At 52.7% G+C, this 25,532-nt stretch overlaps 1 protein-coding gene across 1 annotated transcript; it reads right to left on the bottom strand.

Moving 5' to 3' along the window:
• Positions 1-251: 251 nt before the first annotated feature.
• Positions 252-25,532, bottom strand: LOC148672229 (SPARC-related modular calcium-binding protein 1-like). Its single transcript, XM_088627764.1, has 12 exons — positions 24,839-25,532; positions 16,649-16,820; positions 16,088-16,203; positions 15,426-15,525; positions 13,531-13,581; positions 11,912-11,974; positions 11,698-11,778; positions 11,201-11,393; positions 9,656-9,738; positions 7,795-7,891; positions 5,721-6,010; positions 252-2,732 (listed from the first exon to the last, which is right to left on the bottom strand). The coding sequence occupies exons 1-12, from the start codon at positions 24,926-24,928 to the stop codon at positions 2,713-2,715; spliced, it is 1,356 nt and encodes a 451-aa protein (XP_088483890.1). The 5' UTR covers positions 24,929-25,532; the 3' UTR covers positions 252-2,712.

Raw genomic sequence — 25,532 nt, 5'->3', positions numbered from 1 at the left:
CCGCACTTACTTCCCCACATCACTACCGCATCTGCAGTTCGAACAGTCCGCTGCACAAGCACCCCTGTGGTCCCCGCCTGGCCCAGAAGGTCAAGGTACTGTAGGCCAGATACTGTATGGTTGCTTGTGCTTGCTCCATTCTGTGCTTGGCGTTGTGTCGCATCATCGCTATCTGCAGTGCCCCATTTAATACGAGAGGGCAATTCGGCTTTGCAACACGGTAGGCAGAGCATAAACTACAGTACCCAACATCTCTTTAAATATATTTTTATATACATACATTTGTACATGTTTATTGAATAAAAAAACAGGAGGTTAACGTACACATTTGACAGTGCTGTAGCGTAATAGTTAAGTCACTCATGTGCATTTTGTTATTATACAAGTAACAAAGAAATAATCGTAATTGTGAACATTGCAAGGTAAAGGATTTTCAAAACAAAAAAATACACAACAAAGGCGAAAACACACACACAGGGGACAGGAAATAAAGTGTGTTAGCCCTGTCTTGCATCGCCACATCATACAGGGCCGACGGAACGCTGCTGTTTGATCCGACAGAAGCAATACCGATTTTGCTGTTCAAAAGCCAATGTTAGAAAAAACACCTTTCCAGTGACCTGTATTTATGATGTGTTCAAAACTACTTTTTTAAATAATGCTTTGGTATTTTTCCATGTCTGGAGCGGCCAGCTGTGTCTTCAAGCCTCGGCTCTGACCCACAGGGGGACAGAGAGGAGGTGCGGACAAGCCTGTCCCGACCCACTTACCCATCGGCATCTCCTCCCGCTGGAGACGTGAGCTCCAGGGCCCTCCACTGGAGAGCCAGTGCTGACCGCAGCGGCGGCGCATCTGCTGCCCACTCCACTGCACGGCCGGTGGGCCGCAGTTTCTCTGAGAGCCGAGGCCCATGGGCTGGGGGCCCTGGGCGACCTGCTCCGGCCCTGCCCGTGGGCGGTGCCGAGCCAGTTGTGTGCCACCACCTGGAGATGCCCAGCAATCGCTGACTGATGACGCCCAACCGGTTTCAAAGATCCATTTTCAATCATTTTTGCATGAAAGGGTTTTTTCAAGGAAAAAACATTTGACACATCGACAATACACAAAATACAAGAATCCCGCACAATAATAGTACAGATAAAGAGGGCACCAGCCCTGGACAAGCTACAAGACAAGACAGGAAATCTTGAAAACGACCTCCTTGGAGCATAGATTTTACTCCGGGACTTGTTCTGTTGCTCCTGCTTGGGCTGATATATGTCATACACACCTTGGCAGCTGCTATACCAGGCAATGTGGTGTTTGGGACTCCTCCCGTTTGTGCTAGGTATTCTATTGTACACCTATTAAGGATTCCTCCTCCAAAACAAATCTAAGGCCTTCAGTGTGGCTCAGCCATTAAAAGGCGCTTGCTCAAGCCCAAAGTGAGCAATATCAGCCAGGTGCTGCAGGTTTGAGCTGTTGTCAGAATTCAGCAGCTGTGAAGTTGGATTGTTGACCCAGTAACAGGAAAGTGAGCTGGGTTTAGACGGGTTAGTTTTGGCCTGCAGGTGATGTGTTGCCACAGCAGGGATCCTGCTCAGTATGAGAAGCACTGCAGGTTCAGAGTTCAGACCCTGGGTGTCTGTGCTTGGCTGAGGAGCCCAGGGTGCAAAGCTGCAATCGGTGGGATTATCCCTGCATGCCTCTCAGGCAGAATCCCCTCTAAAAGGGGGGGTGGGAGGTGTGGCCTGACAGGTGGGGGAGAGTGCCGGAGAAGATTGTCCACTTGTCTGTCTCTGCAGGACGGGGCCGAGAGTCTTAATAAAAAAGACCATGACAGACATAACCCACTCCAAGGCCCTTTGTCTCTAGTGCCCATAGAGCCCAGGATAGCCCAGCCCAGGAGGAGGAGAGAAACAAAAAACGAAAGTCATGCCAAGGGAGAGACCATGAATACGCAACAGAGCCTCCTGGGAACAGGCCGTTCAACCCCTTGGCACTGCTTGAACAGGGAGAGATGCCAGCACAGTGCCAAGTCGACTTGGGAGCAATCCCCAGATCTGTGTAGGGAGGTCATCTCTCACGCAAGTTAATAAGCCTCTGACTAAAAAACTGCCTTTCGACACACCTTTCTGTTTTGCTCAAGTTAGAAGCCACAGCTGAACTCTATTTGAGCAAACGTCTGCGGTTCGCTCTATTTTATCCCCTTAAGAAATTTGAAAACCTCCACCCAATCTCTCAGACTCCCCTTAGATCACAAGAGGTGGCACCTGTACAAATCTGGTCAGACACCTTTGCTTTGTTAAACCCATGGCCAGCTATCCCAGTTTTCAAATTATTAACATGGGAGAGATCCCGGGATCTGGATTTGTTTCTGCATGTGGAAAAACATGGGAAAGACGGAGTGTTGTCCTCGCGAGTGGTGTGCTCAGCGCAGTGGATAGTCCTGGAAGGTGTTTAAAGAGACAGACAGGCAGCCTGCGTCATGAAGCGTGATCTGATCCGTAGGGCAGTGCGATCCGAAGGGAATCCTGTGTGGACCTGGTGAGCTGCAGAGTGCTGGGGCACAGTGATCCCGGGCTGAGCTGAGTGGCTCTGGAGGTAGCCTGCCACCCCTTTAATCTCCTTTTACCTCGGATTTGGTCGGCGTTCCCCTTGGATTCCCCCTTGCGCAGACACAGCTTGGGACACAGCAGGCAAGCGGGGTGGAGGCGGGAAGGGGGCAGGTCTTCATTGCTGTTTGGGGCTTCCTGAGACACAGAGGGACAACGCAGGTCAGTTCACATGGAGGCCAGGCTGGCTGTTACTGCTGAAGCGACTGGAGCCACTCAGCCTGCAGTCACACCCTGAGGGCAGGACTAGTACAACCAGCACAAGTATCATCAGCAGTACGTAACAGCAGCAGCAGCAGTAACAGCTGTAGGAGTAGCAGTAGCAGCTGTAGCAGTAAGAGCAGCAGGAGTAGCAGTAGGAGTAACAGGAGTAACAGGAGTAACAGCAGTAACAGCAGCAGTAGCAGTAAGAGCAGCGGGAGTAGCAGTAGGAGTAACAGGAGTAACAGCAGTAACAGCAGCAGTAGCAGTAAGAGCAGCAGGAGTAGCAGTAGGAGTAACAGGAGTAACAGCAGTAACAGCAGCAGTAGCAGTAAGAGCAGCAGGAGTAGCAGTAGGAGTAACAGGAGTAACAGCAGTAACAGCAGCAGTAGCAGTAAGAGCAGCAGGAGTAGCAGTAGGAGTAACAGGAGTAACAGCAGTAACAGCAGCAGTAGCAGTAAGAGCAGCAGGAGTAGCAGTAGGAGTAACAGGAGTAACAGCAGCAGTAGCAGTAAGAGCAGCAGGAGTAGCAGTAGGAGTAACAGGAGTAACAGCAGTAACAGCAGCAGTAGCAGTAAGAGCAGCAGGAGTAGTAGTAGGAGTAACAGGAGTAACAGCAGTAACAGCAGCAGTAGCAGTAAGAGCAGCAGGAGTAGCAGTAGGAGTAACAGGAGTAACAGCAGTAACAGCAGCAGTAGCAGTAAGAGCAGCGGGAGTAGCAGTAGGAGTAACAGGAGTAACAGCAGCAGTAGCAGTAAGAGCAGCAGGAGTAGCAGTAGGAGTAACAGGAGTAACAGCAGTAACAGCAGCAGTAGCAGTAAGAGCAGCGGGAGTAGCAGTAGGAGTAACAGGAGTAACAGCAGTAACAGCAGCGGGAGTAGCAGTAGGAGTAACAGGAGTAATAGCAGTAACAGCAGAGGGGGTAGCAGTAACAGCAGCAGTAGCAGTAAGAGCAGCAGTAACAGTAACAGGAATGGGGGTAGCAATAGCAGAAGCAGACATAACAGGAGTAACAGCAGCAGTAGCAGTCACTGTAACAGTCAGCAGTAGGGCATGCTCTGGTTCCCAGCGGGAGCAGAGAGATGGACACGTGTGAGTGCTCTGTGTAAACACAGGGACTGCGCGGAGCCTGAGGAGACACAGCTCGTCTGACTCCTCCAGCTCTCAGGCTAAGCTTTCTTCTCGTCCTGCCCCGAGACTCTGAAAGATCATTAAAAAAAGCCCGCAAAGAGGTGGCCAGTCGGGGTGGTTTATTTTGGGTTTTATTCTATATATACACAAGGCGCATATTTTTAATTTATCTGACAGGCAGCCAATGACAACAGTTCCCCCCAGACTCAGGCTTGCCAGGGAGGGCTGTGAAAATGAAAACAGGGCCCCTCTCTCTCTAAACACCCCCTCTCTTTCTGGCCGTCTCTTGGGAAAGAGTGAGGGAGAGAAGAAGTGACAGGGGAGAGAGAGTGCACACACGTCTCTGATTCATTACTGTGGCCTGCATGCAGCAGTCAGACAGGCAACAGCTGGCTCTAATGCTGCTGACTACAAAACAAACTCCAAACTGACTACAAAATGAAGTGGTTGCAAATGCCAAGTTCTGTTTCATTATTAGGATTTAAATCTGGAATTTTAATTTGCTGGGCATTTAGATTTTGTAAAATCACATAATCTGGAGCAAATAATTTTTAATCAAATGTCCACCTCTTCCACCAAAACAGTGAGCTCTACAGCTTGTACAGCACAGCACAGTGACTGAAGGAGTGATACATCTCTCACCGACAGCACTGGGGTGTGTGAGTTCTACAGCCTGTACAGCACAGCACAGTAACTGAAGAAGTGCTGTTTAGGAGAAGACATTCAGTCGTGCACCATCACCTGGGATAAACTAGTCACAACTGACAGGTGTTCAAACTGGTGATGTCTAGACAATAAGTGCTCCATCTGCACATTGGCTCAGCATCTTTTACCAGCTCTGTTACTCAATAATAATAATAACATCAATCATAATAATACATGTACAGTATATAGCGCTTTTCTCCACTCCACTCAAAGCACTTTACAGGTATTGGGGACTCCCCTCCAGCCCCACCTGGATGATGCGACGGCAGCTATAGTGAACCAGTACACTCACCACACATCAGCTCTCAGTGGGGAGGAGAACAGAGTGATGAAGCCAGTTCAGAGATGGGGATTATTAGGAGGCCGTGATTGGTAAAGGCCAATGGGAAATTTTTAACACCCCTACTCTTTTTGAGAAACTTCCTGGAATTTTTAATGACCACAGAGAGTCAAAACCTTGGTTTTACATCTCATACAAAGGACAGCACCTTTTTACAGTATAGTATCCCAGGACAGACCCAGACAGACCACAGGGTGAGCGCCCCCTGCTGGCCCCACTAACACCTCTTCTAGCAGCAGCCTCAGCTTTCACAGGAGTCTCCCATCCAGGTACTGGCCAGGTTCACACCTGCTGAGCTGCAGTGGGTTGTCAGTAGTGAGTTGTAGAGTGATATAGCTGCTGGCCATAGATCAATTAAGATCCCAATGTTGTGTTTCTTATGGCTGTATGTGTGCACATGGACACACAGACACAAAGACACGCACAGTCGAACACAGACACACAGATACACACACACAGACGCAGACACAGTTACACAGACACACACAGAGACAAAGAGACACACAGACACACAGGCGCACAGACACACAGATACAGATGCACAGACACGAGCAGACACACACAGACACACGACGAACAGAGGCACAGACGCACAGACACACAGACACACAAGACACACAAGACACACAGACACAGGCGCACAGGTGCACAGACACACAGATACAGACGCACAGACACGAGCAGACACACACAGACACACGACGAACAGAGTCAGAGACGCACAGACACACAGACACACAGACACTCACGGGCCAGGGCGAGGCAGGCCGTGAGCTCAGCCAGCGTCAGGGCGCGGTCGTCGTCGATGTCGCAGTACTGGGCGAGCTTCCTGCCGCAGCGGCGAGGGCGCACCTTCCTTCGCACGTACTGCTGCAGGGGGCGCGCCTCCCTCTCGCTCAGGGCGCCGCTGCCGTCCTCGTCCAGCTGGGCAAAGTACCGGCGCAGCGCCAGCTCCGCGTCGGACACCTCCAGAGCTCCCGGGGCCGGAGCCGGGGCGGCGGCGGGGGGAGAGGAGGGGGCTGGCGACACAGACACGGGGCTGTCCCACAAGCGCACAGAGAGAGGAGGAGCGGGAGGGGCAAAGAGGGACGAGACACGTGGTCACTGCACAATCCCCACACGATCCCACATGATCCCCACACAATCCCCACACGATCCCCACATGGTCAATCCCCACACGATCCCCACACGATCCCACATGGTCAATCCCCACACGATCCCACATGGTCAATCCCTACACGATCCCCACACGATCCCCACATGATCCCCACACAATCCCCACACGATCCCCACATGGTCAATCCCCACACGATCCCCACACGATCCCCACACGATCCCACATGGTCAATCCCCACACGATCCCCACACAATCCCCACACGGTCAATCCCCACACGATCCCCACATGATCCCCACACGATCCCCACACGATCCCCACACGATCCCCACACAATCCCCACACGATCCCCACATGGTCAATCCCCACACGATCCCCACACGATCCCCACACGATCCCACATGGTCAATCCCCACACGATCCCCACACAATCCCCACACGATCCCCACATGGTCAATCCCCACACGATCCCCACATGATCCCCACACGATCCCCACACGATCCCCACACGATCCCCACATGGTCAATCCCCACATGATCCCCACACGATCCCCACACGATCCCCACATGCACAATCCCCACACGATCCCCACACGATCCCCACATGGTCAATCCCCACATGATCCCCACATGGTCAATCCCCACACGATCCCCACACGATCCCCACATGTTCAATCCCCACACGATTCCCACACGATCCCCACACAACCCCCACACAATTCCCACACGAATCCCACATGCTCAATCCCCACACGAATCCCACACGAATCCCACATGCTCAATCCCCACACGAATCCCACACGAATCCCACATGCTCAATCCCCACACGAATCCCACATGCTCAATCCCCACACGAATCCCACATGCTCAATCCCCACAGAATCCCACATGGTCAAGCACATGAGTGCAACATGCTGTCCACAGATGAGCAGATGAAGAGCTAACCGGCCTAGCCTAGGGCAACTGAAACATGTCTCTTGAGACGTTACAAAAGTACAGAGCCCAGTCCCCACACAAACAAATGAGACAGAGGGAGACTAAATAATCTTGTCGCAGTACAATATTTTAGCGTTCAAGAGTAATGGCAGTATCATGTTATCTTCATAAATGTTTGTGAATGTTTACTTAAGTTGATTGCTTTGGCAGTGCTGTAATTTGTTGGTCAGTCCAATAAAGCTCTTGGAACTGGAAAATCGTGAGAGCTATTTTGCAGGAAGGGAGAGAAAGAGAGAGGCAGCGCAGGAGGGAGACGTGAGAGAAAGGGGGTGAGAGAGACAGGGAAAGAGATGAAGAAAGGAAAGGATCATCAATAAAGCTCGTTTGTGTGACTGTGTACCCACAGAGCCATCACAGAAGACCAAATGAAGGGACTGTGACAGGACAGCTACAGAAGGCACTTACTGTGAATCCTGACAGAACTATTTATACCCGAGTGCATTAACGAGGACTGTCTGGTGATTCAGCTCCTGAAGTCATGACAGAGCTCATCGTAATGCCTGACACTAATGAAGTAATCCTGGCTGCATTTCGTTAGGTAACTAGAAACAGTGACACTGAAAATCTTGTGAGTGCCATTCACCCATCCTGTCTTATTTGCACTTATTCTAATGCAAAACATTGAATGTACCTGGACAGTGATGCTTTAGGGTGATTATTTGAATATTCTAAACAAAGAGAGTGAGCGAGACAGAGGAGTCCAGGGTCTAACCTTGGAAGCAGCAGTGATCCACTGGTCTGTCTGGCCTCCTGCAGCAGAGCCTGGAGCAGCTGGTGGAGAAAGGCCCTCTTCTTGGGGCCAGGGCAGCCTGCAGAACAACAGTACTGGTCAGCTCAGGCCTCCAGCAGAGGCCCAAAGGACACGGAGCGCAGTACTGGTCAGCTCAGGGCACCAGCAGAGGCACAGAGGACACAGACTGCAGTACTGGTCAGCTCAGGGCACTAGCAGAGGCCCAGAGGACACAGACTGCAGTACTGGTCAGCTCAGGGCACCAGCAGAGGCACAGAGGACACAGACTGCAGTACTGGTCAGCTCAGGGCACCAGCAGAGGCACAGAGGACACAGACTGCAGTACTGGTCAGCTCAGGGCAACAGCAGAGGCACAGAGAACACGGACCGCGGTACAGGTCAGCCCAGGGCACCAGCAGAGGCACAGAGGACACAGACTGCAGTACTGGTCAGCTCAGGGCACCAGCAGAGGCACAGAGGACACAGACTGCAGTACCGGTCAGCTCAGGGCACCAGCAGAGGCCCAGAGGACACAGACTGCAGTACTGGTCAGCTCAGGGCAACAGCAGAGGCACAGAGAACACGGACCGCAGTACAGGTCAGCCCAGGGCACCAGCAGAGGCCCAGAGGACACAGACTGCAGTACTGGTCAGCTCAGGGCACCAGCAGAGGCACAGAGGACACGGACCGCAGTACAGGTCAGCTCAGGGCACCAGCAGAGGCCCAGAGGACACAGACTGCAGTACTGGTCAGCTCAGGGCACCAGCAGAGGCACAGAGGACACGGACCGCAGTACAGGTCAGCTCAGGGCACCAGCAGGGGCCCAAAGGACACAGACCGCAGTACTGGTCAGCTCAGGGCACCAGCAGAGGCCCAGAGGACACAGATCACAGTACTCGTCAGCTCAGGGCACCAGCAGAGGCCCAGAGGACACAGACCAAACTACTGGTAAGCTCAGGGTCCAGCAGAGACAGAGAGGACAGAGACCATAGTACTGGTCAGCTCAGGGCACCAGCAGAGGCACAGAGGACACAGACTGCAGTACTGGTCAGCTCAGGGCACCAGCAGAGGCACAGAGGACACAGACTGCAGTACTGGTCAGCTCAGGGCACCAGCAGAGGCCCAGAGGACACAGACTGCAGTACTGGTCAGCTCAGGGCAACAGCAGAGGCACAGAGAACACGGACCGCAGTACAGGTCAGCCCAGGGCACCAGCAGAGGCCCAGAGGACACAGACTGCAGTACTGGTCAGCTCAGGGCACCAGCAGAGGCACAGAGGACACGGACCGCAGTACAGGTCAGCTCAGGGCACCAGCAGAGGCCCAGAGGACACAGACTGCAGTACTGGTCAGCTCAGGGCACCAGCAGAGGCACAGAGGACACGGACCGCAGTACAGGTCAGCTCAGGGCACCAGCAGGGGCCCAAAGGACACAGACCGCAGTACTGGTCAGCTCAGGGCACCAGCAGAGGCCCAGAGGACACAGATCACAGTACTCGTCAGCTCAGGGCACCAGCAGAGGCCCAGAGGACACAGACCAAACTACTGGTAAGCTCAGGGTCCAGCAGAGACAGAGAGGACAGAGACCATAGTACTGGTCAGCTCAGGGCACCAGCAGAGATAAAAAAGACACAGACCACAGTACTGGTCAGCTCAGGGTCCAGCAGAGACAGAGAGGACACAGACCGCAGTACTGGTCAGCTCAGGGCTCCAGCAGAGACAGAGAGGACACAGACCGCAGTACTGGTCAGCTCAGGGCTCCAGCAGAGACAGAGAGGACACGGACCACACTACTGGTTGAGAAGCGCTGTGTGGGGTTGTATGTGTGCGAGTGTTGTACTCACCAGGCAGGGCCCTGTCTCTGTAGTCCCTGTCCGACAGTCCTGACCTCGCGGACTCTGCAGCACTGCAGTCTGGCAGCCGGTTTCTGTGGGCCACCAGAAACAGGAGAGTGAGGAACACATTCATTCTGATTGTCTCCTTTTCTCATTTTCAACATCTCTCTCACAATGTCTCACTCCCTTCACCCTCTCACTCTCCTGCCATCTCGCCCCTTCACAGACTCTCTCCTACTCTGTCTCACTGTTACCTATACTGTACATATTCAAAAAGTCTTTATTACAATTACAATTTATTACCAATGAACATTACTGCAAGAACTTTGAATGTCAAGACAAGCAAAGAGCACAAAAATAGGTCTAAGTCTCTGTCACTGCCTCATTCTTTAATGCTCTATCTCTCTCCTTGTCTCCTTTATTCTCTCTCACTTCACCCTTCGTCAGTTATTTAACTTTCACGGTTTCAAACTCAAAGAGCTGTATTAAGGTGACAAATGAATTAGTGTTGCCAAACTAATAACAATTAGCAGAGCATTTACAAATATTTCAAACTATAATGTCTTTTTTGAGAGGCTCACTGTCTCTATCTGTGACAGGAGACCACACACTGGGCTGCAGCTCTAGGATTGAAGCTGTTTTGATTCCGGCAGGTGTGTGAATTCTGGGATAAGAATTTTTATTTTAGAGGAGAATGTTTGTCTAATCCCAGAGTATTTCTACCAGTGCAGCAGAAAGTGCATCTTCTGTCTCTGCTTCTCCCTGCTGGCAGAGGGAGCACAGCCTGTCCTCCCTGGACAGTCAAGTCTGCCCATGTCCAGTTTCTATGGTCAGGCTTTGATCACTGAGCCTGTCCTCCCTGGACAGTCAGGTCTGTCTCTATCTTCACTCACCTTCTGTGGTCACTAAGCCTGTACTTCGTCAGAGTCTGTTTCTTCTTGCTGTCTCTCCCTCTGCTCAGATACTTATCCACTATGTATTGCGCTATAAGTCCGGTAGCCTTCCAGTTTGTGTTGCGTTTGTGTTCCACTGGGTGAGGCAGTGTTGTCTGTTTGTGCTGTAATTTGTGGGGCGGAGTGGGGGCTCTGTGGCTGAGGATCTGCGTCTGTGGCTGGAAGGTTGGCGGTCCAAATCCCGCGGCCGGCCAAGGAACCCACCTCTGTTGGGCCCCTGAGCGAGGCCCTTAACCCCAACTGCACCAGGGGCGCCGTATAAATAGCTGACCCTGCACTCTGACCCCCAGCTTCTCTCCCTGTCTGTGTGTCTCATGGAGAGCAAGCTGGGGTCTGCGAAAAGACATTTTCCTAGTGCAAGAAATTGTCTATGGCTAATTAAGTGATCCTATTAGCCATCTCCATCTCCAATACCATCTCTCGTGGTATCTCTCCCTCACAGACAACTTTACTCCAACTCACTGCTTCTCTCACACTTACCTTCTCAGTCTCTGGCTGCCTCTCCTAACCACTACTTTGCACCTTTGCCGTCTCTCTCCCCCTTCCTCACTCTTTCCCATCCTTGTACCGACCCGGTCAGGCTGAGCAGTATCAGCGTTACCTGGTGGAGGTACCGGGCAGGGGCCGCCCAGTCTCCGCTCGGACACACCAGCAGTACCCCGTGGCCCGGTGGCACTGGACTGGGCTGAACCGGCCGTCGGACCTGCACTCCGGCACAAACAAGTCATCCCTGCCCAGAACCCGGGCCTGGTCCAGGACCTGGATTCTCTCCCTCTCGCAGGACAGATGGGTGTCTGCAAACACACACGGATACGGACTTCATACATGGACACTGTCCTGTACACTGAACACAGGTGGAGCAGGGATGGCAGCCAAGCCCTTATCAGAGAGTTCATTTGATCCACTTAAATCGTCAGCCGCAAAAAAATATACCAGAGTAGCACGAACAGACACATTTCCAAGCACATATCCAACAATACGCTGTTCAAGGTGTTGAGCCCTTTGCGCTGGCTGACTGCCCGCGGGCGTGTGAAAACCTGACTCGGATCAAGCTGCTGTGCACTGGGAGTCTTGCTGCCAGCACGGAGCCCAGACTACCTGCAGGGCGCTTGGCCGAGCGGTTTCCTCTGGGGTCAGAGTTCAACAGGATGGTCACCCAGAAAGGTGGGGCTGTGATTTCTGTAAAAAAAAAAAAGGCATCAGAGACGATTTTTAAAAAAGTATGTGATAAGTAAAAAAAAGGTTCATCCTAAACGTGCACAGCAGGACTGAAATCACCTCTGAGAAAAGATTGAATGGTCACGTCACTCACCTTCGGCTGGGAGACTGGGGGCGCTGTTGGACTCGGGGGTAGGCCTCAGTCGGCTCCCCTCTTCTGAATTCAGAGACAAGAACAATTGGAGAGCCACTGTTACTGAGGTTAGCGCAATCTACTCCAGAAACACGTGACGCAGCTCACAAACAGCACACAGGCCACAGGGTAGTAGGATCAGTTCTGTAGTGCGTGCCCGTGTGCACTGGGATGCTTAGACTTTTACTTAGACTTTTGGTGTAAGGGCACAGCTTGTTAGAGCACAGGATGAGTTCTGTGGCTCAAATATCACTGGGTCAAGCCCAGCTCATGTCACGGGCGAACCTTGACTGGGATTCCCCAAGAATAAGCCAAGGTAGTGCACAATTCACAGCGCATTGCTGTGGAGATACGTGTGGGATTAGCCAGCTAGGACCCTCTCAGAGATTTTGTTAAACTTTCTTGTGCACAGCAATACCACACATTTCAAAATGGAGTAAGCCTTCACATAATTTATGGGACAGAATAAAATGGAAGAAAGCACAAAGCACAACAGGGAGTTGACACAAACACATCAGCATCCTGAATATCACCTCTGTTTCACATATAGAGCTTGTGATATGCAGCATATGTGTACACGTCAGAAAATAACAGCCATAAAGTCCATCTTATATGGTCAGTTTAGCAGTTAATATTGAATGTGCCCTGTCCAAGGAGGTCCCACTGGACTGACTCTTCCTTTCAGACACACAGCATGTGGTATGTGGTAAACCCAGACCTTTTCCTCACTGCGCTGCTCCATGGGGGAAAAGCTAACGTAAGTGACACTTGTTTAAGTAACGGCAGACCTGGCTAATGTGTCAGTTTCAGACAGGCTAATGGGTTTACAGACAGTGGTTGGCACAAAATAGCAAGAGGAAGACTCACTCCACATAAAGCTGCAGAGCTACCAGAGAGGCCTGTTAACAATTAGTTCTGGGGCCTTCAATCCTGCCCTGGAGGGCAGGCATGTCTGCAGGCTGTCTTTACTACGACACCAATGTACTCGTTATTGGTTTAATGGGCTCAGTTTAACAACTTTGCCATGAACTTCTCCTGCTGGTGCTTCTCGGATGCCTAGGAAACCCACAGACAGTATAGACGTCCAGGAACAGGTCTGGACGCCACATGTGGAAGGGAGGCAATGCTGTAACCTGCTCTAACTTAAACCTAGAATCGAAGGTGAAGTGTCCTGCTATCGGGGCCGTTCTCTATTCGTTTTGCAGGGCCGTACAGCTACCGCTCATTTGTCATTACAGCAGGCTAAAGGCTGCATTAGCTTTGCTATTGCACGTCTATAGCAGAGGTCCACTCATGGTTCTACCTGAGGGTCATGGTTAAACTGGGCTGAAACAGCCTTGGGGTACAGTACGCCCACCTGAAGCCCACCTATATACATAAAGCAAGATGTTAAAAGAAGAGTTACAGGTCGGCTATACCAGCTGAATAGATCTGTCCACGTGAACGGAAAAAATCTGTGTGTCTTTTCCTTGGGTGACGTTTCTCCAGGCTCTCCTGGGGGAGCCCTCCTGGCAGTCCCAAAGGACTGTGGTCACGGCACCTTGCTGTCTTCCTGCCTGGACAGACACCACCAATCTTACCTCTCTGAGCAGAGTCTCTCTCCGGACTGGATGGCCTTTCGGGGTATGAGCCTGCCGAGAGGAAGACACAGTCAGGCAGTCGGACACCGGCTTCTAATCAGAAGAAAGTAAGTCAGCGTGCTGCACTGTGACTGGAGGAGTGTAAATCCACTTGCTGAGCTCAGAGTAATGCAGGGGCAAGTACAGGGGGTAAAATCAGCACAGTCCGCAGCCCTGGTCAAGAACGTGAAGGTCAATGCTCGTGCTTCACAAACAGCACTACTGTGGCTTTTCCAAAGAGTGCTGGAGAGTCCCGAGCTTGTAAGGCAATAGTCAGGATAAAGCACTCGGAAGGGAAAAAAACAAAAGTGCAAGTCAAACAAAATATTCAGAGAGGGGAGATCAAACGCTAAGAGAAAGTCAACACCGAGACTCGCGGGGAAAGAACTTGATGACTGAGCACGCAACAGCCGGAGAAGAAGGATTAAACACCCGAGGGAATGAGGTATGTGTTGATCTAATCGGCAACAGGTTTAGACAGTCTGCCGCTCTTTGTGCGTACGGCTCCCATGGAGTTCAGACCATGCAGCGATGCGGTCAGTGGGTGTGGGAATGCGGGCTGAGGGGCCTGCATTTCCACGGGCACTACGCTCAGGGTTTGTCAATACCACCCATCTGTAGTTCTTCATCTGCATCAAGACACAACAAGCGGGAGTTCTCGAAGGCAGTGACGCCCCCAGATATAATTCCACCTTGCTAGCCCTGTTAAGCTCTGTCAGCAGGCAGGTATCGGAGCACAGCAGCCCGACTCGGCCATTTTGCTCTTTCAGAGTCGCAGTTGGCCTTGCAGTGACGTCCCTCGCCAGCTTCCCCCTCGCATGGCTGCTCAGTCTGGAGGGGCCGCCCGATCTAGGCAATGCCCGGGTAGTAATTAATGGTTGCTTTCCCCGTGCTCAGAGCGATACTCTTTTTATACTTTTTCTACTCTTGATCTTTGCCTTCTGTATGTTTGTAGAAAGCGCCTTGGTCTTCATGGTTGAATCTTTGCTTGAAGTGCACAACCTGACTGAGGCACCTAATAGACATTCAGTCTGTGTGTTTATTCTGAAATCGTGTGAAGCACTATGTCAGCACAAAGGGGTCCTTTAACTACTTGTGTGATTTTGTAATTCTGTGTACTTGAACGAACATAGGTGAATACTTCTACAATCAGCATATTTTAGTTATTGATTTTTCTTAGCAGTTTCTGCTGACATTTAATTTAATTTAATTTGTTCCAGCTTGAGCACTGAAGTTCTGCTTAAAAATATTCACTTAAACGATGTGCATACATCACTTGTAACTCAACAAATTGGCCAGTCGTTGGAAGAAGGAAAGTACTTCTACAAGGCACTGCAATGTGCCATATTAAGGTTTCAAAAAACTGCCAAGAGAAAATTACCAGGACACAGAAGCAAATTCACATTCTAGCTGGGAGACATAAACTTACCTACTGATTCACCCACAATTCTCCACGTTTGGAAAAAAAAGTCAGGAGATGAGGGTGGTACTGTACAAATTTGAGCTCTGGCTGCCAGTATTTTCCATGAACTAACTCTCAGTTTGAAAACAGTACTGAGCCATGGGCTGTGCTCAATTCACCCTTTCAGGCCAGGTTGCCATTTGTGCCTGAACCGTGCATCTGTCACTTTTCCACTGAAAAAATGCCATGGATTTAAAAAGAAAGGGTGTTTGGCAAGGTGAGTGTTATCACTATTGCTTTTGTTATGGATCCGGTGACGTGACAGAGGTGACGTGTGTCTGAACAGTCAGATGATATTCCCACACCAACATTACATCACCCATCACATGCAAAGGTACAGACCTGCCTCTGTTCTCCAAGCACAAGTGCATTTTGTTTCTACTCCCCAGCTTACCTGTGCAGTTGGGTCGCTGATGCAGGACTGAAGTGCCGCTCACTGGCTTGCCATCTGGGGTGGAGCACCAGCAGTACCCAGTCTGGCTGTGGCACTGAACCTGTGGGCACAACAACAACACACACACACACACACACACACACACACACACACACACACACACACACACACACACACACACACGGGAGCTCAGTCTGGGCATCAGGGCTTCTGCACATGACCTCCCTCTCCGCTCTTGTGACATGAGCTCCCCATCAGCCCTGCTGGCTTTGAAAGCGCTGGGGCACAAGGCGGAACTCCAGCCTCCCAGGAGGAGATCCAACTGTGCAACTGAGACGCTTTTGTGCACACAAGTCTGGCGCATCCATTGGTATTTTCTTGTTATTTCCAAAAAGTCAAGATAAAGAACCAGAACTAGCTGCATTTGTGATTTGTGTGATACAGCAACTACACAGTGTACATAGTGGTACAGCCCATTTTCTCAGGAATGTCCCTTGAGATGTGTGTGTCAGCTCATCCTAGGGAGGGAGCACTGCGCTTATGTATTTTGGGGTGTGTCTGCAAGACTGTTTAGAGAAAACGTTTCCTTTTCTGGGACGGTCCACCTAACGCCTGTCCTTTTCAACAACGAGGCCATCAACAAGAACCAGCGCGGGCGGTACCTGCAGGAAGGTTCCCTCCTCGGTGCATTCTGGGACAAACACACCGCCTGCATCACTGCGGCTGCTGGAGTCCAGGGCCTGGGCGCGTGCCTGCTGGCACTTCGACTGGGCAGGGTCTGCAGTAAACGATTGACAACTCGCGGTCAGTCTCGCATCTGTAGCATGGTGCACCCCTCTTTATCTCTCCCCTGTCTCTCCCTGCCTCCCCCTGGTCCAGCACACTGTGGCCTGGTAGAACGGGGCCTGTTCAGAGTGAGCAGCGACACAGCGACAGAGACTCCTGGGGCTCTGAAGGCACTGCAAACCCACCAGGTGATGCAATTGGTCTCATGACCAATTTGTTATTAATCAGTCTGTGGGCTTGCTGTGCAGCTTTGGGGAGGCAGGGAATCTTTAAACTGGGTATGAGTGTCTTGGGCAGGTTTTGCAGCAAACAGCCACAAGACTCTACGATGATCTTTACTCTGTCACCCCTCTCTCCCTCTGTCCAGCATACTCTGCTATGGACATAAATATCTCTTTTTCAGCGGTCTAACCCCCCCCCCCCAGCCACCCTCTCACCGGCGCAGTGCGCTCGGGGAGCGATCCTTAGCTCCGTGTTGATGCAGTGCGCCCTCTGGAAGGTGCAGAGGGATTTGTAGAGCCGACCATCGCTCCCACACACGGATCGGTGTCGCCCCTTGGTGCAGTCCAACACACAGCCACGTGGCCAGACGCTCTCCGAGATCAGGACCTGCCCCGGAGTGGAAGAGAAGAGAACGATGGGCAGAGAGAGGGGTAATGGGTAAGAGACAGTGATAAATAATAATAATAATTTCTTACATTGCTTATATAGCGCTTTTCTGAACACTCCACTCAAAGCACTTGACAGGTAATGGGGATCCCCTCCACCACCACCAGTGTGCAGAACCACCTGGGTGATGTGATGGCAGCTATAAGGCACCAGTACTCTCCCCACACACCAGCTCTCAGTGGGGAGGAGAGCAGAGTGATGAAGCCAGTTCAGAGAGGGGGATTATTAGGAGGCCATGATTGGTGAAGGCCAGGGGGAAATTTGGCCAGGACACCTCTACTCTTTTTGAGAAACGCCCTGGGATTTTTAATGACCAACAGAGAGTCAGGACCTCGGTTTACATCTCATTCGAAGGACGGCACCTTTTTACAGTATAGTGTCCCCGTCACTATACTGGGGCATTAGGACCCACACAGACCGCAGGGTGAGCGCCCCCTGCTGGCCCCACTAACACCTCTTCCAGCAGCAACCTCAGCTTTCCCAGGAGTCTCCCATCCAGGTACTCACCAGGCTCACACCTGCTTACACAGAGCTGAGGGAGAGAGGACTAATCGCAAATGCTGTTTCTTTTGAAGATTCCTGACATTTAAAATAATGAAATGGAGGGACTTGGGTAAAAAATGCATAGGAAAGCTTGGTTAGGAAAATATCAACGATATCATTTCATGTGTATTTTACACTGCCACAGTCTACACTTCTCCAGCACCCTAATGAATCAAAATGAGTAGCCCAGACACACAGGGAATGTGTCTGTGACACAACACCAAGCACAGACAAGAGGAGGCACAAGCCCAGCAGTGTCGGGGCAGACCTGGGATAGACGCATCACGCAGAGCCTGCAGCAGGAGCTTAAGCGCCAGAAAACTGGGGGGGAGGCAGATGTCTGGAGGCAACACTGGATATTTCCAGGCGTTCAGAGATACACATTTTAAAATGACAGGACTGTGCAAAGGCACAGCGATATATACAGTTTAGAAATATGTTTGTGCAAGTGCGTGAAGGCAGGTCTCTGGCAGAGGAACAGTGTGTTACTGTCGCAGGGGCAGAGAGGGGAGTGGGGACAGCAGGGGTCGACACGCCGCCAGGGTCTGGTGTGTCTGCAAGGACTGGGGCAACGAAGCGAGATTTGGGGGGGGGCTGGGAGGATCGGTGTGTGTATCTTGGCACCCTTCACCCCTGGAACTTGTAAGAGCTGGTTTTGTTAACTGCTCTACAAACAAACCGGCCTAATTGACGGGCCCATTACACACTCCTCAATCCCCAAGCACTCACTCACTTTCAATCAAGTTTTTTTTCGTGCGGTCGTCAGGGGCTCCGGAGCTGCACCCTGCTCGCCCCGCCGGGGCGCAGCCTGCTCCTCGGGAACGGGTCACACACACGCGGCTCGGTCCGGCCTGCCGCAGAACGTGCCCCCCACCCCCACCGCTCATTACAAACACAGCGCGAAAGGGTGCAGATCTGGGCACTGGTGACAACCCAGGAAAAAAGAACTGAACTCTATACTTTTGGCTGGAGGATGGGGGTGGGGTGGGGGAGAGGAATTGGTTGCAGCAAATTTGGGAGTCGGAGGAAGCAGAGCAGCTTTTGGCTTCGGATCCAGATTCACCCTAACGAGCCTCCCAAAAGAGCAGATGTACAGTTAGAGAGCGAGAAGGATTGGAGGGATGATGAGCAGAAAGATACATAAAGGGCCCATTGCCTCTGTGTTACTTACAACCATGCTCACCCTTACGAAAACAGCAGAGCCCTAATGAAGCACTTGGCAGCCCCTCTCAGACAGTCCGTGTGCGCCCCGTGCCCGCCAGCTGCAATTCCAGCTCGGGATGCCAGTTTCCTCGCTGCTGCCCACTGGAAACATGCCGGACTTGAAGCCACAAATGGCAAGCGCTGGGAATTTTGATTGAACCCAGACCCTGGTGCGGATTATTAAAATGCTGTCAGATGTGCGACTCAGTGTGCTTCAGCAAAAGAATGTGTGTTCACGAGCTCTGTTATTCTCCCGCACTCCTGCAGTCCTCAGGCCAGGTCATCTCGGCTGTGCTTCACCCATCCTGAAAGTGATCAATCCTCCACTCAAACTGTGGGCCCCTTCCCAACGTAAGCACGTGGACTTCATTCCTGAAGGGCCCCTCACGGCGCCTGTCCTGTTGGCCTCTGCACCTCTTGCCCTGCGGCGCTGGTTCTTCTGCTGGGGGCTGCAGCTCTCCCCTCACGCAGCACCGGGGTTCCTGGGCCTGCCACTCTTCGACTCTTTGTTTGTTTCCAGGGGGCGCCCCCTCAGTTAAGGGCACCCCACTTTCCGGGTACAATGCCGTGATAATTAGCGATGCAACCACTGCCGAGACGGGGAAAAGCGGGAAGGGACGCCCGGCGTCTGGTCCTGGCAGCTCCACCGTGAGACAGAGCCGATGTCACATAGAGCTGGGTTCGGGGGTGAAAATGTTTTTGCTTTAGTTTTCAGGATCCCCCCACCTGGAAAGGCTCTGATGACCCCCGGACCCCTGTTGTGAAAAGCGCTAGCTGCACAGACAGGCTACAGCACGCTTCTGTAACAGGAACCGCACTTCTGAATAACAACCAATACAGCCAGCAGGAAAGGAGAGTCCCAGACTTGTGGTAAATCGCTAGCAAATACCCCCCTCGGCTGCTGTGCAAAGCCAGACACACACACACACACACACACACACACACACACAGCGCTGGCGATGTGTTTCCCAAACCCACTGGACTTCACGGGTGTATTATCAATACCTCTTTGTCTCCACCTCTCTTTCTCCTGCCCAGCGCAGCCTGTCTGCGAGTCCAGCCGCAGTGTGTGTGTGTGAGAGTGAGTGTGTGTGTGTGAGTGCGTGTGTGACAGTGAGTGTGTGTGTGTGTGAGTGCGTGTGTGACAGTGAGTGTGTGTGTGTGTGTGTGACAGTGAGTGTGTGTGTGTGAGTGCGTGTGTGTGTGTGACAGTGACTGTGTGTGTGTTTGTGTGAGTGCGTGTGTGAGTGAGTGTGTGTGTGCGAGTGTGTGTGTGTGTGAGTGCGTGTGTGTGTGTGACAGTGAGTGTGTGTGTGTGAGTGTGTGTGTGACAGTGAGTGTGTCTGTGTGTGTGTGAGTGCGTGTGTGAGAGTGAGTGTGTGTGTGTGTGAGTGCGTGTGTGAGAGTGAGTGTGTGTGAGTGCGTGTGTGTGTGTGTGTGTGTGTGACAGTGAGTGTGTGTGTTTGTGTGAGTGCGTGTGTGAGTGTGTGTGTGACAGTGAGTGTGTGTGTGAGAGTGTGTCTGTGTGTGTGAGTGCGTGTGTGAGAGTGAGTGTGTGTGTGTGAGTGTGTGAGTGTCCCAGTCAGTGTTTATTCAAGCTACTATTTTTTTAATTGGGAGAAAAGCGCTGAAAGAACTCCCTGTGCCGGCAGAGGCTGCTAATTAATCAATCGGTAATTAAAAAATAAATAAAATCCCCCTCCCCCCCAGAAAAATAAATCCCAGAAATCTCTCTCTATATATAAAAACATGACCGGAGCATTACGAATATTTTCCGAAGAGCGCGGGGAGCATGGCGTGGAATGACATCATGGGCCTGAATGGGATGCAGGGGGAAAGAGGAGCCCGAGGAAAGACAGGAGGGCCGCCGTGGTGGGCCGGACGCCGCGCGGGGACGGCGCTCGTGCCGTGCAGGAGGAGCGGAGGAGAGGGAGGGAATGAGGCTCTGGACAAAGACTCATTAACGGCGCAGGGCTCGTGGGCCGGTCCTGGCCCTGCTCACGCCGGCCTCCCGAGGCTCAGGCACTGCAGAAGAAAACAGCTGTAAATTAAGAAAAGGGCTGCAGCTGCAGGTGATGAAATACGATGTTTTTGGAGACCGGCTGCGTGATGCTGCTGAAAGACCTGAGTTTGTCCAGGCTGTGGGGTTCTTTTTTTCCCCCCAGGTTTTCTATTAACACCTTTCAGTACAGTCCCCAGCCCTCCTCACCGAGAGAGAGAGATTTTCCTAGGGAGAGTGCTCAGCTGTTAATCCCCCCTGGTGCCTGGTCCCACACACCTGTCTGTGCCCCCTGGGGAACTCAGAACAGGGCTTTGATTTTGGCTTCCCAGTACCCCCCTGGAGTGGGAGAGCAGCCCGCCAGTCCCCGCCAGAGGGATGGCAGAACCCCCGTGCTCAGGGGGGCACGCGGCTGAAAGCCCGTCAGTGCAGAGGGCCCCCGAAAGATGGAGAAAGGAAGAGCAAAGAGGAGGAGGGGTGTCCAGAGCTCAGCCCCCTCGGGCACAGGGCCCACAGGCTCGCTTGGCAACCTCGCCCCCTCGCCCTGGCACTCCGCTGCACGTGCGAGGGCGGCGTCAGGGCGCTTGCACTCATGTGAGCGCGTGCTTGTGTACGGGTATATTTGTGTGAACGCAGTGTGTGTGAGTCTGTGTGTTTGTTTGTGTGTGCGTGTGAGGCTGTGTGGATGTGAGTGTGTGAGGCTGCGTGTTTGCTTGTGTGTATGAACATATACAGTAAGTGCAAGGCTGTGCATGTGTATGAGTGTGCAAGGCTGTGTGTGTGCAAGGCTGTGCGTGAATGTGTGAGATTGTGTGTATGTGTGTGTGAGGCTGCGTGTGAGTGTGCGAGGTTGTGCATATGTGAGGCTGTGTGTGTGCAGTGCTGTGTGTGCGAGGTCGTGTTTGTGTGTGAATATGTGTATGTGAATGTGCAAGGCAGTGTGTGAATATGTGAGATTGTGTGTGTGAGGCTATATACGTTAGTGTGCAAGGCTGTGTGTATATTTGAGATTGTGTGTATGTGTGTGTGAAGCTGTATGTATGTGAGTGTGTGAGGCTGTGTGTGAGTGTGCGAGGCTAGGTGTACGTGTGAGGCTGTGTGTGTATGTGAGTGCGCAAAGTTGTGTGTGTTTGCGAGTGTGCAAGGCCTTGTGTGTGGGGGGCTGTGTGAGTGTGCGAGGCTAGGTGTATGTGTGAGGCTTTGTGTGTATGTGAGTGCGCGAGGATGTGTGTGAGTGTGCAAGGCTGTGTGTGTATGTGAGTGTGTGAGTGTGCAAGGCTGTGTGTGTGCGTTGGCACCTCTGCTCCTGTGTCAGACTCAGCAGCGTGTTGTGCTGCTCAGCCGAGAGCTGCTCTGGCAGCTGCTGTCCCGGCCCTCCTGGTTCTAATTAAGGTGGGCCTGCTGTGAGGGCGCGACTCCCGACTCCAGTGCCAGAGCCCGCCGGGCCGCTCCGCACGGCAGCAGCAGAGAGAGACCGAGAGGGCCTTCCATGCTCCCGGCGCGGGCAGAACCCGTGCTCCCAGTCACCGCCAGTGGGGGGTGGGTACTGGTCAGGCAATGGCTCTCTCCAGCGCCCCAGAGACGCGCCAGGGAACCCGCAGGCTGGCGCCCACGTCAGCGAGAGACACGCCGCTCCTCCAGGCGGCGCTCACTCTCCGGGTGGCGCCGTGAAGCCCGCAGCGGGCGGAATGGCGAGCGGGTGGGTGTCACGGCCTCCACCAATCAGACGCCAACGCACATCCTAATTATCCAACCACGTCCCTTGTCCTGCACCACACCTTCCCACCACCCACTACTTAAGGGCTCCTCACCTGCACCTCCTCGCTCGGTATTGTAACGCTGACGGCCCACAGGCACTGTGTAAGAGCCGGCGTACCAGAGCAGGTGACGTCGCCGCCCTTCCCTGTGATAGCAGGACTACAGCTACTGGGCTGTAGGGAGATCTCTTTGGCTCACCGGGCTGGGTCCCTGCTGAGTGACACGGGAGTCCCGGGTTCGAGCCCCCGACGGTGGGGGGCCAACCTAATGCGGCAAGGGCGCCCGCCTGAACCCCCCGTTGCGTTACAGTATTAAGTTCTTTCTTATAGAGCTCCCCTTCATTTTATACCACTCGTCTGAGAAAACCTTCGTCTTGTGAAAACCCGGCTTCTTGACCTTCGCATCCTCCGGACCACGACCTTTGGCAATGCGACTCGGCTAAGTACACCCGGCATCCGCTCTCCAGATAATTCCATTAGCATCTTCAGCTCAGCACCGCACAGGGTCCAATCCCCTTACCGGACCTCCCGGCTCGTCACAGTGGGCCTGTGGGAGGAGCCTCTCCTTCTCTCGCCAAGCCCAGCCGGGGGTCGGGCCTCAGGCCCACTGGACAGAGAGTGACGGGCTCTCCGGGGAAAACATAACCACCGGCCAGAGAGAAAGATCCTTCAGGAGAGGAGGGCAGGAGAAAGAGAAAGACAGAGGCACTGAAAAGGTGGCCTGGAAACACATACTGGAGTTTGGGGCCCCGCTAAGTGGGGTTAACAGGACAAAACTTGCCTTTTTAGGCTGGCAAAATTTAAGGAGGCCACAACCTCCGTTACACACAACTCCCACATCCTCCTAGATCCACAACTCCAACATCCTCCTAGGTCCATAATTCCTACATCCCCCTAGGTCCACAGTTCCCACATCCATCCTAGATCCACAATTCCTACATCCTCCTAGATCCACAACTCATACATCCTTCTAGGTCCATAATTCCTACATCCTCCTAGATCCACAATTCCCACATCCTCCAAGGTCCATAATTCCCACATCCTCCTAGATCCACAGTTCCCACATCCATCCTAGATCCACAATTCCTACATCCTCCAAGGTTCACAACTCCCACATCCTCCTAGATCCACAATTCCCAAATCCTCCAAGGTTCACAACTCCCACATCCTCCTAGATCCACAATTCCCAAATCCTCCAAGGTTCACAACTCCCACATCCTCCTAGATCCACAACTCCCACATCCTCCTTCATCCACATTTCCCTACATCCTCATAGATCCACAATTCCAAAATCCTCCTAGATCCCCAATTCCCACATCCTCCTAGATCCTGCTGCCCTTTCTCAGGGAGTCCTGGAGGAAGGCTTTTCATGCCAGACCAACGCCTAGTGTCGCCTAGTGAGATAAAAACCTCCCTTTTGAGGAAGGACGTATAATTAAGTTAGCTGAGGACTCTGTCGTTGTCAGTCTCCTCCAAGACACACACCCTGATCGTGGGCCTGAGTGATTTTGCTGAATGGCGTTACAGCTCTTTTCTTCAAGTTTATGCCTCAGAAAACCAAGATATGATCATTGATCACAGAGAGCAACAACCAGCCGCAAAACCAGCAGTCACGGAGGAGAAAGAAATGGAAATAGTCAAAAGTTACAAATATCTCAGCACTACTGTTGATTACAAAGTAACCATTGAGGAAAACACAGATGCTGTGTAAGAGGAGGCAACAGCGATTGTTCTTCCTGAGAAAACTCCACTCTTTTAACGTGTGCACTATGGCGTTGACTCTATTCTCTAGAACTGTTATTGAATCCGTTCAGAGACTCCCCCTGGTAGCCTGGTTTGGGAACCTGCATAAAAAAAGGACTGACCAGGATTGCGAAGGCAGCCAGCAGGATTATTGGTGCACAACAGTTACTGTTTTCAGCCATCGACGTCAAGCAGTGCAGGAGGCCAGTGTGATCCCTGGCTGCCATGAGCACCCCTGGCACGGTGATCCCGAGCTCCTTCCACCTGGGCGGAGATTAAGACTGTCCAGATCCAAACGCAACCGAGTTATCTATTTCTCCCAGAGCCATTAACCTGCTTCATCTGCACAATTGTTTGTATATTTTACTTTATATATATATATTTCATTTATTTTGTATTGCGTTGCGTTTTTTACCTGCAAGCGAAGCAAAAATTCCCATCTGGGACAACAAAGGAAGTCAGAGACGGACTGAGCAGAGGTCTGTTTAAAGCATGCTGCCCACAGACACGAAACTAGGCGCCCCTGCCCTCCCACGTAAGCCCGTGTCCCTGAGCGAAGCCCCGTCACGACTAGAACCGCCGGCCGCCAAGAACAGTGGAAGACCGTCGGAAGCCGCCACGAGCAGGTGACCGTCGGTGACACCGGCGGAAAGACGGAGAAAGGGACAGCAGAGAGAGGGAGGGGGAGGGCAGGTGTGTCCGGCAGCTCTTACCGGCGACCTGTCCGCTGTCTGCGCCCACACGGCGGCCCGCGCGAGCAGCGCGAGCAGCGCCAGCCGGCAGCCGCAGGTGAGCGCCCGCATGCTGGCGGCCGGCCGGCACGCGGGCTGCACCGGCGCTCGAGACGGCCCCGCTCCCCCGCCGCGGGCACGGCCGGCGTCCGGGCGGGCAACCGCCTGCTCTGGTCAGCGGCTCCGCCCCGCGGGCTGACGGGCGTCTGGCGGGTACGGTCTCCCTCCCGGCCGCCGGTTTCTCTCCCCGAGCCTTGATCCCCGCTCGCCGTCCGCCGTCCCGCTGTCTCCGTCTCTCTCCGTCTCTCTCCTCGTCTCTCTCTTCGCCCGTTAGTCTTGCCCTCTCCCTCCACCCGCCCACTCCTCGCTTCGTGACAAACCTCCCCACTCTCCGAAAGTCAGAGCTACCATTCTCTGACGTTTCTTCTCCGCACTGACTTTACAGTTTGGAGTCCGGTGTACTCCCCCCCGCCGCCGCCTCCCTCCTTAAGAGCTGTTTCATTTCGTCTTTAGAAAGAGAGTGTAGTTCATTTCGAGTCCCCCCCCCCGAACCGTTCGATATTTAAGACGACATTTATCAGTGCAGCCCAAGATACAGAGGGGAGTCGTGAAAACGTACGAAGATAAAAAACCGCCTCTCACACGTACACGATCAGTCTTGTTCGCCGCCGCCGGT

Source organism: Lepisosteus platostomus, chromosome 4 (assembly GCF_059453375.1).
Source record: "Lepisosteus platostomus isolate fLepPlt1 chromosome 4, fLepPlt1.hap1, whole genome shotgun sequence".
Lineage (NCBI taxonomy): Eukaryota > Metazoa > Chordata > Actinopteri > Semionotiformes > Lepisosteidae > Lepisosteus > Lepisosteus platostomus.
The sequence above is the reverse complement of the archived record's forward strand: the minus strand, read 5'-3'. Positions and strand labels throughout refer to the sequence as shown.